General features: G+C 38.5%; 1 protein-coding gene across 2 annotated transcripts in view; it reads right to left on the bottom strand.

The window, feature by feature from the left end:
* AOPEP (aminopeptidase O (putative)) overlaps window positions 1-18,235 on the bottom strand; it is a 198,336-nt gene that overhangs the window by 98,586 nt on the left and 81,515 nt on the right. For both annotated transcript variants that reach the window (XM_086770415.1, XM_086770414.1), the window contains exons 9-11: window positions 15,758-15,860; window positions 15,533-15,640; window positions 5,154-5,197 (exon numbers count right to left, since the gene is read on the bottom strand). In XM_086770415.1, coding sequence (XP_086626541.1) covers window positions 5,154-5,197; window positions 15,533-15,640; window positions 15,758-15,860 — 255 coding nt within the window. The remainder of the gene's footprint in view (window positions 1-5,153; window positions 5,198-15,532; window positions 15,641-15,757; window positions 15,861-18,235) is intronic.

Here is an 18,235-nt window from a genome sequence, read left to right as displayed (position 1 = left end):
CAGAGCTAGCGGCTAGGGAAAAATACCCCTACTTGTGCATTTAATTTGTCTTACCTAGGGATAAGAAACACAGCCTTGTAATACGAGTTTGTCCTTTTTTATTTTTCTCTCAGAAACTAAGCTTAATTTAAAGTACAAGATTCCCTCTGGAAAAAGAAAAAAAAATCTATGCAAAATAATAATACTATATTTGCTATGTAGTGCCTTTGTTTAATATACCCTCTATTTCTTTCAAAGCCAACAACAGCTCTTTTCAAAGCACTGGCTTTGAAATGAGCTTGTGGCACTGAGGGGAATTGCACCATTCTGACACCACACTAATCCAGGCAGAAACACCACTATTAAGTTGCTTAGCCTCTCCTGGATCTTTGACATTTTTGTCAAGGGCAAAGACAACAACGCTGCTGTTTCTCTGCGGGCAGCACCCTCAGTTTCGGCGAAACACCTGTCACATGACCATATGCACTCTTCTTTCTTTCTACTTTCACACACTCTTTTTTTTTTTCAACTTAGGAGATTCTCGTTGGCACCCAACAAAGGAACCAACTTGTTTTAGCATTTTACAGGCATTCACTTTTTTTTTTTTTTCCCCAAATATATTAGTAATATGCAGACTATTGCAAAGATCTAGTCTAAATGTGTTGAGAGTCAGTACTGAAGAAGAGTGAAGTCCTTGGAAAGGTTTCCCCTAACTTGTTGGGCTTCGGATCAATCCCCAAAACCAGATCACAGACTGCTATTTCAAAACAAATGTCCTAGAGAAAGGACACAGGGCCTGATATTTATAGAGGCTGCAGTTCAGTAAAGCATCCATATTCAGAAAGGGCACCTACTGCCTGCTTATGTTGCAGTTAAGCATCTGTAAGGACTTAAACCTGGGATGTGTGTGATTTCCTGAATAGCCTTCTGGTTAAGGTGCTGTACGGGGCTGTGGGATCTGGGTTCAATTGATTAGCACTACAACAGAGCTCTTACAAGGCTGGGCAGGTTCTTCAGTTGCTTTGTACTACCGTTCCCTATAGTAAAATGAGAACGCTGCTTCATCCATTATCTCATGCCTTGTCTATTTGTTTAGATGATAAGCTGGTCAGCCTAGGAATGATCTCCTAACATGCATACACACTGTTCATGGCCAGATTCAATGCTTCAGAGCAAGCTCCGTAAAATGCTGACATTAATAATAATTTAAAAATTAGCATTATAAAAGATGTCTATATTTAAAGCTTCCATTGCACAGGGCTTGAAGGCACTCTACAAACTTTAACATAAACCCACTGAATTCCTCAGGCAAGGAGGAGAAAACACTTCTAGAATAAGATGTTGCAGCAAATAAACAGTGCACATGGAAGTGTGCAGGTTGGTTTTTTTTTTTTAAAGGAAGAGAAAAAGTCTGTCATATCCAGCTGAAAATACTTCAACAAGCATATTTGCTTCATCTGGGTATATACATTCACACACATCAGTCATTTTCAAATTAAGCCATTCCAGCCAAATATGGAGGCATAGCTAGAGCAAATTGAAGACTAGTAACTGATTAGTGATTCTGTCAACTAGCCATGGCTTCCTGCAGGTAAGATTTCCTTTCGCTTTTGTCCAGCATACATATTTTGGCTTACCAAATACATGGAGGAATCAAAAACACTGGAAAAAATATTTCCCAGTGATTTGCTTTAGGAGTTGGGTGCCTGTCAGCTGTTTGTCTCAATCAAAATCATCACATTCATGACAATGTGAGTAACAGAGAAAGCAAGTACGAAAGAAAGAGACATATACCTGTATAGCTAAATAGTTTGAAATTACACCATGACGTTAACATTGAGTTAGTACTTGATTGACAAGTTATGAAGACATCCTAGGAATGTGGTTAGTAAGCCAGAGTTACTAACAGTACAAATAACAGAGCTGTAACACAAGACTTCCTTTGTCTATTCTGTATTAATAAAACCATAGCTTTACTAGTACACGTATTTATTTTACTGAATGCAATTAAATAAAAAGTATCACCAGAAAACTCCAAAGAACAGAAGTGGCCTGCAGTTGTAAAGAGGAAAAGCAGCTGAAACTCTGATTTATCTGAGGCTGGTGAAAACTCTGTTACAGATCCTTAAAACACTGAGTCGTTGCACAGCTCACATGTTGGGCAGATGTGGAGAGGATCAATTTACAGCAAAGACTATGGGTGCAAGCCTTGGGGAGAACAGAGCCACTGAGAGTTTTATCAAATCTAGTGTACAGACACATAAGAGGGGTTTTTGTTGTTTTTTGGTTTAGTTTTTTTTTAATGTAGTCACGTTGCAAATTATATATGGGGAAATAAGATGCTTCAGTTACAGGTGGGATGTATTGTAGATTTTCTACAGAAAGGGAAGATGATGTGAGACTACAGCCTGTGCATGTTAGACTTTTAAAAGCTTTGAAAAGAGAGAATGATAGTGATAGATATTTGTTTGTCCTTCTTGCCATTAGCTCTTCACACACATAAATAGAATCATAGGATGGTTTGGGCTGGAAGGGACCTTCAAAGGTCATCTAGTCCAACTGCCCTGCAAGGAGCAGGGACATCTCCAACCAAATCAGGTTGCTCAGAGCCCCGTCCCACCTGGCCTTGAATGTTTCCAGGGATGGGGCATCAACCACCTCTCTGGGCAACCTGTTCCAGTGCTCTACCACCCTCACGGCGAAAATTTTTTCCTGAGGTCCAGCCTGAATCTGCCTTTATTTTAAAACCATTACCCCTCATCCCTGCTGAACATGCCTTGAACAACATGCCCTGCTGAAGAGTTTCTCCCCATAATTGTTATAAGCCCCCTTTAGAAATAACGTGCCTTAAGAGCAAATTAGTAAATTCTAAAAGACCAGAAGGTACTGCTAGGCCTGTCTAATGTCAGTATTCAGCTGCAGTCCAGAAACAGGAGGATCCTGCCTTGGAGAATGGATTTCTACAGCTATCATGACATTAACATTGAGTAAGAGGAGGAAGTGAAGTAGCTCTATAAACTAGGCATATAATCCTCCTCCTCTGAGTACAGAAGGCAGCAAAAATCAATGACTGTCTCTTAAGAACTTATGTCTGTATCTTGGAACTGCTCATTGCTGGGAATGTACTAAAAAATCTGTAACTAAAACCTAAAGGACTTAAGTACTGGAAGGGTGAGAATCTTTTAGATAGAATCTGCTGTATCCAATAGCAGAAAACTAGTGTTGTGTTACAACAATGTAATAATTACAGAAAACTTCCACACTGTTGTATGATTGCTTCCTGACAATTTTAATCCCGTTCTCATTACAAAAGTCTCCCATAAGCCAAATTGTACTCCTAGGTACACGAGTTTGCCTCTGTTGCCACAGCTGAGGGCAGGATTTGGCTTGATTTCCTACTACTGGTTTATCTTTTTTTTTTTTTTTTTAATTATTAAGTCCAGCCTCCATTACACATTTCAGTATATTAGAGTGCTTAATATTTTTCAAGTAAGAAGCATTTAGTTTTAACGTTAAAGTTTTACTTTAATGTTAAAAATTCTACTTGGTAGACTTGCAAAAGTCTGTGAGCTTTTGTGTGCTACAAATAATTTTGTTGCCTTAATCTTGAAATGCATTTCATTCCTACGATTGAAATTTTGTGCAAAAAAAACATTCATTGGCAGACAATCTCTAAAAAAGACTTCATTTCTATCTTTCCTCCCTTTGCTTTTACCTCAGGCAAGTATTTGTGTACTGGCAACAGAAGACATTAAAGAATGAGAAAACATCTTTGCAGCAGATAAGAAATAAAGGCCTTCTGTATATCCAGATGTTCTATTACTCTTGGCATTGCTGTTGATATCTGCACCCAAGGTAATTTTGACAGTAGATTAAGTTCAGATACACTATATGTCTGGTTGTAAAATGAATTACCATGGATCTGAAATTTTGTCCATACATTCTGAAGTATGATGCAATGCGAATGGAGACATACTTCCTTTGCTTTAGTCTCACTGAAAGTTTAAATATTTTGGCATGTTTCTATGGCTGAATATCGGATGCTTATTCAAATAACATTTTGCACGGGGTTTGGACTTCAGAGAAACACAAGTGAAAAAAGGAAGGAAAACACAGGTTTTATTAACAAATCAATGCATAATATTGCCATTAAATAATTCACTTTCCCATATATTCCTGATTTTCAGATTTCTGATTATATTTGGGCTGGAAACCCATATCCAATTATATAAACAAAGTATCATCCTACAGTACATCACTGGAAAATGTAACAGCACCCAAACTAAATTAATGATGCCACAGAACACATTATCTCAATGATAACTAGCTTCTCTGTCCCTCACACCCTAAGAACATAGATGTTCCACTAAAAAACTCAATATATTTGACTTCTATGAATACCTTCTCTCCTTTTTTTTTTTCCAAACTACTCACCCAGTTTTATGAAGACTTGGAATCCTGCTCCTCAAAATTGCATTTTTCAAGTGAATACATTATTTTTAAAAGCTATAATACATAAAGCACCAATACAAAAGAATCTGTGTTTGTAGCACAGTCTGTAGTAGCACAGAACAAATCAATGGATAAGCAGGGATGGATTCAAAGCTCTCCTAAAGTCTAGCTGTATCATCTTTGGCCTGTCACAGTCACCTACAGCAGGATTTTGAAGGACGTCAGGCAACTAACACTGGACTTTCGCTATAATTTTCCATCCTTCCCCATTTGGCACACTGCGTGACAGGGAGGGGATGGTACCAGGCTACTGCTTCAGGAAAATCCATCCTCTCTGGTTTCCCAGATCCACAGCAAAGCTCTGGCCTCCTTGCTCCAGGGTGCCATGCGCCAAAAGCAGCTGGCAGGAGGATTGCAGACTAATCTGAGGCGGCAGCTGTGGCTGGCACTTTAGATCGCATAGTGAACACAGGACCTCACTGCTGTCCTAACATGCAAGTTAAAGGTACTGCCTGGGGGGAGCATGGGATAGCAACAAGACAGCAAGTCTCATATTTCTTGTGTACATATGTCTGAGAATTTTCAGAGAGAGACAGACACAGACACACACACTTGAAAAAAACAAGCAGAAATGAAATTGTACTATTTCTGACTAGCACAGGTGATATTTAAATCTGATTTTGACTTTCTTCTTTGACTTTTCTAGCCTTGTTCTCACTTACTCTTTTGGTTCAGGGATGTCTTCCAACAGCATGCAAAGGAAATCCTGGAAAATGAACAAAGCACCACAGTTAGCATGTTTATGAATCATAACTCTGTGTTAGCATTGCTAGTAAGCAATGGATTTATAAAAACTGCAGATAAAAGAATGATAAGAAAGAAGTTTATATATCCACTATGGTGATATACTGCTCAGTTATTTATACAACATACGTTATATTTGTCAGTTTTCCAACCCACTCAAGCAAAAAGTGTCAATATTGAAAGAAAATGGGCTTGAAAAGCCTGCTGCCTACTCTACCACAATCCCACATTCCCACTTTTATTTAATCTATAATACACAAATGCAACTATATTTAAAACTGTTACAGGCTGCAGATTCACATACTTAAAGGCTAAGAAACAGCAGAATTAAGTGTGTTTACATTCTCTCCACTCTGCTTATGTTAGCACACTGTCTTTAATTATATAACCACGTAAGGCTTTTTTTTTCCCCTTAATGCACATACCTGACTGGAAGATCACAACTAGTCCTCATTCCTTGACAAAATTCACAGTGTTGCTGCCAACCATACTAACTAAGGAGTAAATTCTTCAAAGAAAAGGTAGCTACCATTTTTTTTTACGGATTTACAAAGAAGGTGCAATGCCAGTGGAACAGCGTTACTATCATCCTCACTTATAACAGTATGATAAGCTCTCTTTAGGAAGTTACAGCTGACATCACGCAAAGGTTCTCTGGAACCTCATGCTATACATCACCTAATTTTAATTACAGTCACTTTGATACAGTGTACTCCTCTGAACAATCTCATAAGAAGATGATTTATTAATATGAATTCTTCATCTATATGCTATTTCATAAAATAATACATCCACTTTATTAATACTAATCTTGATGGAGACAAGTTTCATAGGCTAATAATGTTCTCCACTGCAATATATGAGTGCCGACTGATTTCTGATTGCAAGTACTTGCTCTCTAAGGTCTTGAAGAATGTTTCCTAAAAGGCAGACAATGTTTATTTAGGGACTCTGCCACAGCATTCAACAAAAGATGCTGTTTCTCTGTCTGACTATGGCATTATTAGGGGATCAAAAAAAGAGTGATTGCACAACTGAAAGTGCTGGTAACACGGTTAAGCGTTCCTCCTTTAGATTACAAGTGAGATTCAGACTATGTTGCAGTGGCTGCAAAATTTCCTTACAACAAAAGGTAAATTACCCAGTGGTAGGCTCTGTGTTGCAGAGCCAGTTGTGGCAAGAATGCCATCATTAACTGTGCCAGAAGTCATTCTTTCCTAGCTACAGTGTATCACTGATATGATGATAAAGTGTGAAATCCCCTTATTTGATACTACTACTTGCAGTTCTGTACCATTATTCTGTATGTACACAGAGAACTACTGTCTTCTTCCACTTGTGAAAGCTTTGCTGGAGGTACAGAGTAAGCTTATGTGGAAATAAAGAATATGAAAATATCATCACTGGAGTTTTTTCAAAACTGTGTGAAGACTAACACTGATGTGGTCAACTTTGACACTATTTGTACTGTCACTGTATACATTAATGCAGATAGATTCCCTGATTAGATTGCATCAACTTTTTATACCGAAGTATACTTTGAAGTATTAGAAGTGGTTTTATATTCTGTATTTTATACCATGAAATGAAAAATCTTCTTTGTGATTAAAGTTGTCTTCACTTCTCCAAGTATCTATCACAAATAAGGCAGTAACCACCATTCTAGATACCTTCTTAAAGTTAGGATTAATCTATTCTAACTGCTTCAATTCTGATACTCTTAAACAAATTACCACTTACCTCATATTTGCATGGCTTTTAACATTTGCCTTATCAAGTCTGCATGACAGATCCCATTATAGGTCTGACTTTTCAGTTCCTTGTAATTTTGCAAAGCTTCAACCATCTGGAGTGAAATTTTATCCTCAGGCTATTTTTTTCTTCCTCTCCAGACAAAATGGTTCAGAAGTGTCCAAGATAAAAGTTAGGGGATAATGTGGGGCTTTTTAAACTTTAATGCCATTTCTTTAAGAGGTTCTAGTGACCTTACACTTGGAAGACTTGTGGATGACCAGGGTAATCACAAGTAAATGTTGAATCAGATCGTAAAACAAATTATAGTTTGGTTTTTATCTCTGTTGCAAGTAATTCAATGAAGCCAGAAAGAAAATATTAGTTAGAAATCACATGCCACCACAGTGTTGCATTATTAACAAACGGTCTTATATTTGTATTATTAAATAATCTCACTTCCCTACATGCTGCTGTTGTAATTCCCTGCCTGGAAACCCAGAGGCTAGTAAACAACTTTTCCATATATACAGAAACTGTTATCCTGCAGTTTGTGCAATTTTATTGATATTTTGCCAAACTGAAAAAGCTTTAGAAAAATGAATTTACACATGTTTGTTAAAGATTTGCTAGACATTAATAATTAAATTCTCTAAAGACTGAAGCCAAGAATTGTAATCACAACTGCAACTTTGGGCAGCTGCTGAGCAGACCAAATCTGGACACAGACTGTGAATTGAGATCAAGGAGAAGTTTTCTTTGCACAGTTAATCGAGGTAGCATATCTGAGTCAAAGGCAAAGAAGTGTGGGGACCCAATGGCTGAGAAGCAGGTTGAGAAAAGTAATTCTGAGAACCCTAGGAATGAAGGCTACTTGAAGCACTAACTAGACAGATCTGAGTTTAGAAGACCTTTTATTTCATGACTAAAGATGCTGTATTATTAGTCCTATTCTTGTCTTGAGCTATGACCAGCAGGTTTCTACTATTGAACTGTTTTGGGGCACCAGACAGGTACCTCTCTCTCTGATCACACAAAGAATCATCAAATCATAGAGTGGTTTGGGTTGAAAGGGACCTTAAAGATCATCTAGTTCCAAGCCCTCTGCCATGGGCAGGGACAGCTTCAACTAGACCAAGTTGCTCAAAGCCCCATCCAACCTGGCCTTGAATACTGCCAGGGATGGGGCATCCACCACTTCTCTGGACAACCTGTTCCACTGCCTCACCATCCTCACAGTAAAGAATTTCTTCCTTATATCTAATCTAAACCTACTCTCTTCCAGTTTAAAGCCATTACTTCTCATCCTATCACTACATGCCATTGTCAAAAGTCTCTCTCCATCTTTCTTAAAACCCTCCTTTAGGTACTGGAAGGCCACTATAAGGTCTCCCCAGAGCCTTCTCTACGGTGAACAGCCCCAACTCTCTCAGCCTGTCCTCACAGGAAAGGTGCTTCAGCGCTCTGACCATTGTGGCCCTCCTTTGGACTTGCTCCAACAGGTCTACATCCTTCTTATGTTGGGGGCTTCAGAACTGGACGCAGTACTCCAAGTGGGGTCTCACCAGGGCAGAGTAGAGGGGGAGAATCACCTCTCTCGCCCTGCTGGCCACACTTCTGATGCAGCCCAGGATGCAGTTGGCTTTCCAGGCTGCAAGAGCACATTGCTGGCTCATGTTAAGCTTCTCATCCACCAGCACTCCCAAGTCCTTCTCCTCAGGGCTGCTCTCAATCCATTCTCCGTCCAGCCTGTATTTGTGCCTGGGATTGCCCTGACCCATGTGTAGGACCTTGCACTTGGCCTGATTGAACTTAATGAGCTTCACATAGGCCCACCTCTCAAGCATTTCAAGGTCCCTCTGGATGGCATCCCTTCCCCTCCAGTCTGTTGACCGCACCACATAGCTTGGTGTCGTCGGCAAAATTAGAATCATAGAATGGTTTGGGTTGGAAGGGACCTTTAAAGGTCATGTAGACCAACCCCCCTGCAAGAAGCAGATCTTCAACTAGATCAGGTGGCTCAGAGCCCTGTCCAACCTGGCCTTGAATGTTTCCAGGGATGGAGCATCGACCACCTCTCTGGGCAGTTCCAGTGTTCCACCACCCTCACTGGAAAAAATATTTTCCTGATGTCCAGTCTGAATCAGCCTCCCTCTGTTCTAAATCCATTACCCCTCATCCTTTCACAACAGGCCCTGCTGAAGAGTTTCTCCCTGTCTTTCCGGTAGGCCCCCTTTAGGTACTGGAAGGCTGCAATAAGGTCTCACCAGAGCCTTCCCTTCTCAAGGCTGAACAGCCCCAACTCTCTCAGCCTGTGTTCATAGGAGAGGTGCTTCAGCCCTCTGATCATCTTCATGGCCCTTCTCTGGACTCCTTCCAGCAGGTCCACGTCCTTCTTATGTTGGGGGCTAAGTTAAACTATCCCTATCAGTTACACAGTTCATAAATGACTTAACTAAATGGTAAATGTTACTTTGTCCCTTTTGGGTGGAAAAATAAATAATGAGCATACTTCGTAGGATCCTGTTTATTTTTAATTCCCTCCCCATTCACCTTGCTGGCTTCTATTTAACAAAATCAGCCATATATTGAAATCATTCTCTTGGTGTTTTGGTAACAAGTCCACAATGCTTCTCCAAAGATGATAACTTCTTACCAAGAGCAGGCAAGAATCCCCAGCTATACGCTGTGTTTAACAGCCAGACAGTTTAAGCCCAGGGGACAGAGCCACTGTCTATATCCAGTCAAAAGCAGAATTTGCTGCCCATTTACCCCATGCCGATCAACTGCTTTCAGATCACTAGCAATTCCCTAAAGAAAAATGACCAACCATTGTGGCAAACAAGAAAACATAGCACACACAAGGACCTGACAAGGATTTCCGGAAGATCTTCTTGTGGATATTTAAGGTGATATCAGCCCCCTGGATGGCTTCCCCAGCATTTCTCTGACTGGGGTTTGTCCCAGTGTAGCACAGCAGCAGAAAGCAACCTGTATCCCTGCTTGAGCTGCCCAACTTTACAGTCCAGTGCTTTCACACAAACCAGTCTTAGTAAGCTGTCCATACTAGCAAGACTGAATTTGTCCTCTTAGGTACAGTGTGAATAACTGAGGGAAGCAAGTCTTAAATCACCCCAGCTATATTTGTAAAAGGGTTTCTGTCAGAGCCCCACATCTTTCACATAAAACATCTTCTTACATGTCAAAACACCTCACAGCAGGTGAGTCCATTCAGGGACCAGAGGAGCTGAAAAAAGTATGTTGACTGTCACTTAATTCACTGAACGAAGTGTTGGCATTCCTCCTTACCTTATTGACAGGAAGGTTCAAACTAGAAATTCCAGGCAGGGAAGTGAAGGCATGCAGCTCGAACACGCCTTCTCCTAACACTTTGACACCAGAGCCTATGTTGTCTCAAATTCACCTGGAATGTTTTAATTTCTCCGTAAGTTACAAAAATTCTTGCTGTCCACTAAAAATACTAAATATACCATCGCCTACAAATTTAAATTAAACACAGATTCCTTCTATTTTACATGTATAAACATGTAAGAACACACACGTATACCTAAGAAAAAGATGAGGAACTAGATCTGTTATGTATCAATCGTTTTACATAGACCCTTCAATCATTCTTTGGACTTCTGTTTAAGACTAGTAGAAAATCATATGTAATGTGCATTTGACTCTGATTATTTAAAATACATCTCACTAAATCAAACAAAAGGTGGAACTGTGATTCAGCACTAATAAAACCCACATGCTTTGGGACTGCTCCTGTGTCAGTTTGCACTGGTCAGAATTAAAGAACTTATCTTTTTTCCTATCAAATGACATTGCATGAAAGCTATCACATAATTTTAAGCTGGAAAGATGCTACATGGAAGCTAAGCAAATACAAAAACTATGTCAGCAGAGGAATGAGAGAATAGAAGTGAAAATGCAAAAAGATGCTCCACAGCTGAAGACTGAGGCTCATGACTTACTAAGTTGAGCAGCTATGGGAAGGATCTGTGTGCTCTACCAGAAAGGTCCAAGACATTTTCAGATATATGGGTCACTTCCCTTATAGAAACAATTACATGTGTAAAACTTGCTGCTTCTTTTAAGATCTTTCTACTTGAGATAAATGATAACAAAAGATACTTGGGTTTTTTTATACAACTATATTGTTGGACATTAAAATGTGTGACACATTAACTGACTTTTTAATCACTCATCTGTATTATAAATTATTATAAAACATCTGGGCTCCTCTTAGCTTCACTACTCTCTGCTTTCTTCTGTGATTCCATTTCTAGCCCTACTTCTATATAATCATGAAAAAATATATATTAGGAAAAAGAAACAGAAAATTTTCTCACCAAAAAAAAATCTTGCCTTATACCATGACTTTTACTTAGTCTTTTTTTATACTTCAAGCACAATATTTTATACTTTCCTTCTTTCAAGATAATTGTATTGAAATTGAGATATGACCTAAAGCCAGGCAAATTTTTATATATGAACACGATGGATTGCCAAAATGTGCAATGTAGTAACTGATCCATACATTCATCGTTACTTACAAAAGCATTTTAAACACAGTTTATCACAGGTTAAAATGTCTGACCTAGTGAAGCAGTCTTCTTTATTGCCTTACACTTGCAATAACTTAAAAAGTTGAACAGAATGAAAAGCATACTGCATGGTAAATAAAGTGCCCATGAACAACCAACAGAGAAAAAAATACCAAGTAGCTGCTTCATATAAGATTAACACCTATTCTACATAAATGGGACAATGGCCTTTGGAAAAAAAAATAATAAAAGGACAGTGATCATGTAGTAATTAAAGGTTGTCTCATAATGCACACATATAAGGAAAGTGAGTGAAGGCTGCATGGTGCACAGCTAACAAAAAAGTAGAAATATGCTCATTTATGCAAGAATTGGAGCAGCAAAGTAACTTAATTTGAGCAAAACTGACCCATCTATTTCTGTTTTCCAAGCACATGAGAGTGTAGAAAGCAGAGTCCTGTTCTATGGGCTGCTGTAGATGGGAAAGCACCAGAGTCCACACCATACCCCACTGGTGTCAACAGTTGTTTGCTCAAGCTCACAGGTCAGTAAGCATGGAAGAGCTGGGGCCAAACTGCAGAGACAAATCTTTAGTTAAACTTTTATCTAAAGAAAAGATTCTAGAGTTTGAAATATCAAAATACATGCACACTGCATGCTTAGACTTCCAGTTCTAGTGACAGGAGTTCTACAAGCTAATACATAGTTGAATAGCGATTTGTGCAGATACCAATTTGATAAAATTATGATAATGGTATGTACCTGATAGTGGTATGTGCCTATGCAAATTGCTGTGCAGGAACATATTGATATAGATGCATACACAATGGGCTTGGATCCATACATCTGCCTTTAAACTGTCAAGAATAGCATAAATTATGATTTTTTTTTAAGCGTTACCTCCTTAACTGTCATTTCACTACAGCAAATTATAACTCTATCAGATGGACCTTGGGTTATTATTATAGCAGACAGAACTACATGAAAATTAAAGTCTGCAAACAATGCAGTTCCCAAGGTGTTCTTATTTCAATATCAAACTAAACAACAGCTTTAACTGTGTTAGGAAATTCAGCAACTTGCACTACTTTCTATTTATTTATAGTCAGTAACACTCCATTCATTACTTTAAAAGTTCGTTCAAAGTATTTACTAAGTAAATTCTCTCACAGAAAAAAAAATGGAAGATTTTTTTAAAATCCCTCTCAAAGATTCCAGACTTGCTTTACTTGTCTGTTGCTAACTCAACTAAAATAAACAAAAACTACTATTAAAAACATATTGAGCATGCAATCAAAATGAAGGAAAAAGGCAAACTGATTAATGTTTCACATCTGAAGTAATTTCCGTGCACCTGCAGCTCCGATGTAGGAAAAATACGACAAACACCACTGAAAACAAGACTAGTATTCAGAACATGGGCAATTATTTCTACTGGTTTTACTTTTCTTCATCCCCCAAATTCCTGAAGCTGGGAACTTTTACAATTATTTTGGACAAGGTGAAAACTACAACACTGTGATATTTAAACTTACCATTTGCACCTCTATTTATTTTAAATCTTTTATTCACTTAAACACTGACAGCATGTTTGTTCAAGAAGGAACTTGAATAATAAACTTTGTACTAACGTGACTTCATTGCTTCTGCATTTGCAATTCCTGCTGTGATTGCTTATTTACCTATACTAAGACATTGACATAAATACAATCTTTAAGACTTCTTACAAAGAAAGTAGATGCATTTACAATTGGATATAGCCCTATCCTCTTTTCATTTTTCACATAGTGACTAAACAACAGGATGATGCTAAAATTCTCTTCCCAGCAACTTAAATGGGAGCTGGATTTAGGCTGCTGTGAAACAAGGTAAAAGCACAAAATATACAGCACACAGCTCTTTCTCCACCAAATCAAGTATCTTTAAATGAAGGAAAGTATCTTTTTTTTTATTTACATTAGGCACACAGCTATGGACATATTGTACATATTCAAATAAAAAGTAGCCTAAGGAACCTGAAATAAAACCATACCTTACTCTTGCTTGAATAATTAAAAACACTGAACAATTTTTATCCTATAACCAAAATGGTTGTTTCTGGGTGCAGCAACAACATGAATTATTTCATCTTATTAGACTGGAGGTAGAAAAGCTACAAATCGACATTTCATAGCAGAGTGGTGGGCAAAGGGAGAAGTCTCTAGTGGATGCGTAGTTCAATTACAATGCAATCTAGCTATCATGACTAACAGTACAATGTGTTAAGACATTTTGCAGCATTTAAACAGTCTACTTACACACCTCATCTCACATCAATCAGGAGCCACAAGCTAAATTTTTCTCACCAAAATGCAAGTACCTTTCTTACCACCAGATTAAAGCACTGGGCTGCTTCGTGTTTTTAGCATTTTCATTATTTCTGCAATTTTCCAGAAGTTTCCAGCTGTGTAATAGTAAAGCGTCATATTTATGATTCCAGACACCATAGTGTGGACAAGGCTCACATAGTCACTGGCATTTTCCACACTATGCCAAATGTAACTGCTCAGGGTCTCGGTAACATGGCACAGTAAACAGCTGCAGAAGTGGAAACATTCACTCCCTTAACACCCCAAATGCTCCTCCGCAGGGCAAAGCTGCTGCAGTAGAGCTGCTATGCCTAACTTCTGTGTGACTTGACATACGAAAGAATCCACAAGTTTGTGAGCTATTTGTAAGATCCATGGGCATACATCTCACCCCGTCAAAACAGCAAGTACACGAGCAAAGCATCACTGTGGCTGGAATAAAGAGGAGAGTGTTTGACCCCATTCCCTCAAAAGCAGAGGCCCTTACTCTGTGCTGCAAGAAGACATTTGTCACCATCCTGAATCCCCTCGAAGATTTCAACCATAACTTCAGAAAAGACAGACTTCAGCAAATAAACTGATTTCAGAAATACACTCATACCTTTTCTCTTCTCTCTTCCCCTCCCCCTCTCTTTCATCACACTGCTCTTCTAGTGATGCCAACTATTTGTCATGTCGTGCCTTTTGTTCCAGGACTTTTTATAACCATGACGAGTTCAGTGACCTGGTTCACAGACACCCTCATGAATGGTTGTCTACACAGCATTACAAAAGCAACAAGCTGCAGTGCCATGGTGCAAGCTGGATGCATCACCAATGACAGGATTTCCTAGAACTTTGGGTGAGCTTTGTCATTCCCTTCTCAAAACAAAGCACTGGAGGACAAGACAGTCCCTCTTTTAACGCTACAGCCAGTGGTTACAGGACTTTTTCAGAAAGACCTAGGGGAAGGTAAATTTCTATTTACAACCCCAGGTAGGTTCTCAGCATAACAGATGGTACAATATACCATGATGTGTCTTGCTTAGTCTTTCCTTTTGAAGCTGTTCTACTTTGTAGGAAATAATACAAGACTGTAATACAGGTGGGTGCAATGTCACAGAGTGATGGGGACATCACTCTCTGACTTGGTGAGAGAGTCCTCATAAGAAAGACTATGAAATTATAAACTTTGAATGAAGCAGCATGCAGAGAGGAAGGAGGTCAGAAATATAACACGCATACGATTTACAAAAGTTTTCAGTTACATTCATACTCTGTGTTTCTTCTCTATCAGAAAGAGAGGTATCAGGAAAAAGACAGACTGATCACAACCAAAATCCATGAGCTAAAAGACTACAGGAGACTATTCCAGTACAGTAAATGACTTTATATTTGAGAACATCAGCACCTATGAACAATGACTTTTCAAAGTATCAAGTTAAAAAAAAAAACAAAACCCCATTGTTTACATTATTGGATACTAGCAAAGTGTCTGATTTATGCAGCACCGTGAAAAGAATGTTCTGCCCTCTGGCAGGTAGGAATTTCACCAATATTGCCAAATTACAATTGCCTCCCTCTTTTCCCTACCAGCAGAAATGTCGATTTAGATAGACAAACTGAAAGTTTAAGTCATATTTTTATTCAGAAAGTGATGAACAAAACCAAGCACAGTACCTGAGAAAGGACAAGTTGCCCATGGAATTTATGGACAAATTTTTGTAAAGATGCAAGGTATGAATCTTCTCCTAATGTCCTTGCCAGAAACCGCAAAAGGAAATAACCCTGCAAGAAATTAAGCCAGAAATAAACAGGATGCTATGAATTCGCTACTGTCTAGAAGAAAGAAGTCTTTATGATATTAGTAAAGCAATTCAATAAAAATCAGCTGACAACACTCACCTTCAAATAGTGAACTTGCATGAAGATTTTTTCTGCTTTAAGACCATGTTTGACAACAGATGCTCCAGACTCACTCAGTTCTCCTGTCCTCTCCTTTTTTGGCCTAAAATGGTAAAACACTAATTAAGCCTTGGATAAGTAAGTAAAGAAATAACTCATACATTACACGTTCTCATAGTTGAAAGCATCATGAATGACACAATAACTTCAGACACCTGTGAATAAGGTGTAAATAACTTGGCTTAGACAAACAAACAAACAAATTTCCTACTTTTCATGCAATTTCGTACGTAGCTGACTAGACAGCTGGTGTACAAACAAAATCCATCACTAAGTTGGTGTACTCTTTTCACTGCCAGCATGACATTACGTTGCATGCCATTCTACAGTGCACAGACACATTAGGAACAAAGCGAAACAAAGAAAAAAGATATTTTAAGTCTTAGAGAGTGAAAGGGAAGGATACTGAAGTCATTATGTTCAACTAGAGATTTCTCTTCTGATACCTGAACACTGGCTTAACAGCTTACAAGACTGTACTTGCAAGAATAACCTCTTTCATTTGCATGCAATATATTGCAAAAGAAACACTGTACTGTTTTTCATTTTTACCATTTGGGGTTGGAAGAAGAGTAGTTGAAGTTTTAAAGGAGCAAGCCTTTCACACACATATAGGTTTACAGACAGTAATGTGTAAAATAAACCTACCACTTCACTGCCTTATTTTAAAATGTAATACAGCATTTAATATGCCAGAAATCTAAAGCAGTAACGTTTGGAGGACTTCTAGGCTCTTACGAGCACAGAGTGAAACTAAAGAGATGTTATGCAAACATTTTTCCTTCATCTGTAAGCAGTGCCTTCACAGGCATAGTACAGAAGAGCCCTCTAGCTTTTTTTCTTCCATCCAGAAAACATCCCAGCTAACACTGGTCTGAGAACAGATGCCTGTCTCAGGAGCCTAACCCTGTGATTGAAAAACCTCTCAAATTCTAAGTGTGGATTTTGAAACGGCCAGTCTTGGAAACAAAACACCTTTCCCCCTGCTTCTACAGAACAGGGGCAGCACAGGCCACAGCAGTGCAGGGTTCTTCAAACCACATCACTCACACACTTCTCACAAGCTAATCCCTGTGATCAAATTTCTTTCATATCTATGTTTTCTTTGAGGAAAATATTCTTCCTTTTTTTTTTTTTTTGTATCTGTGTAATGGTTTCTTATTAGAGTTTTGTCCAGAGTGCTAAGCTGTTTTTTTTTTTTTCACCCTTTAGGCACTATATTTAGGACCTGTGCACATAAAATTAACTTCACACAGTAAAATCTTGATAAAATATAACTGTTTGAAACTAAACAGAAAAACAAAACGCAGATTCAATTTTACACTGTTCCTAACACAGTCCTTTACCATGCTATAGTTCATATTTTCTTTCAAGGAAGATCTTCCTTCAACATTGAAAGCAGGAGCTCAGTAACTGATTTCTTAGTCTATGGTAACTCCAGTTTATGAAGACAATGTATCCATTGCAGATCCACTGCAGAAGAACAGAGGTCCACCTATTTCCATTCTGGATCAGTCTCCTGGAAGGAAGGCCTGCTGGCATTCCGTATGTGACTTTTCCTTGTTCTCTGCATATATAAAAAGCCAAAACTACTTCATTTCTCTCATAATAAATAGTGCAGTCTATAGACTGAAAAATTGAGTTTGAGCATAGGCTACAGGATCCACACGAAAATGAAATACCTCCCATAATCACAATTATTCTAAATTAGGCAACCATACTTCCTTCCTCCTCCAGCTTTGTGCTCATGCAGATCCTAGTAGGTGACTAGAAAGCAGTATCCCATCTGGATGATGGTACTGAAGAATTTTCTTTTGTAAAGGATATATATATACCCCTGATAATGTCTGCAAAAGAGTGTAAATATTCAGAAAGTTACCCTGCTCTCTGCTATCAGTACTTCAGCACACTATTTTAAAACAATGCTTAGTGTATTTACAACGCACTGAAGGTACAGTGACTGAAAGTTTGTTACACTAACCTACAAAACCTGGCGTCTGACCTTGTTGATGAAGCTAGGCATAACAGTAAGGCAAGCTGATTCAAGGTATTCAACCTGCTACCTGGCACATTTTAGATATTGGAAAAATTTTGAAGGAAGCAAAAGATGCTTCTTTTTGTTTGTTGGGCAGAGAAGTACATTGTACAAAGTAGAAGGTACAATTCACCAGGAAATCCTTGGTAATGAAATGCTCTGATGCACTAGGTAGTCATGAAAACCTACACAGAGACCACAAGAGCCCATCTGAAAGGCATGTTTTCTATCAGTGTGATAGAACAAAACTCTTTAAACACCTACAGAGCAGTCAGGGAGCATTGCTTCAGGAGGGAAATGTGGAACTCAGAGACAATTTTAGAATTAGATATCAGCACTTTTTTGTCTTAATGAAGAATCACAAGCTGAATTTCAGTCATAAG

Source organism: Chlamydotis macqueenii, chromosome Z (genome assembly GCF_036417535.1).
Source record: "Chlamydotis macqueenii isolate bChlMac1 chromosome Z, bChlMac1.mat, whole genome shotgun sequence".
Taxonomy (NCBI): domain Eukaryota; kingdom Metazoa; phylum Chordata; class Aves; order Otidiformes; family Otididae; genus Chlamydotis; species Chlamydotis macqueenii.
This window is presented reverse-complemented; position numbering and strand designations above follow the sequence as displayed.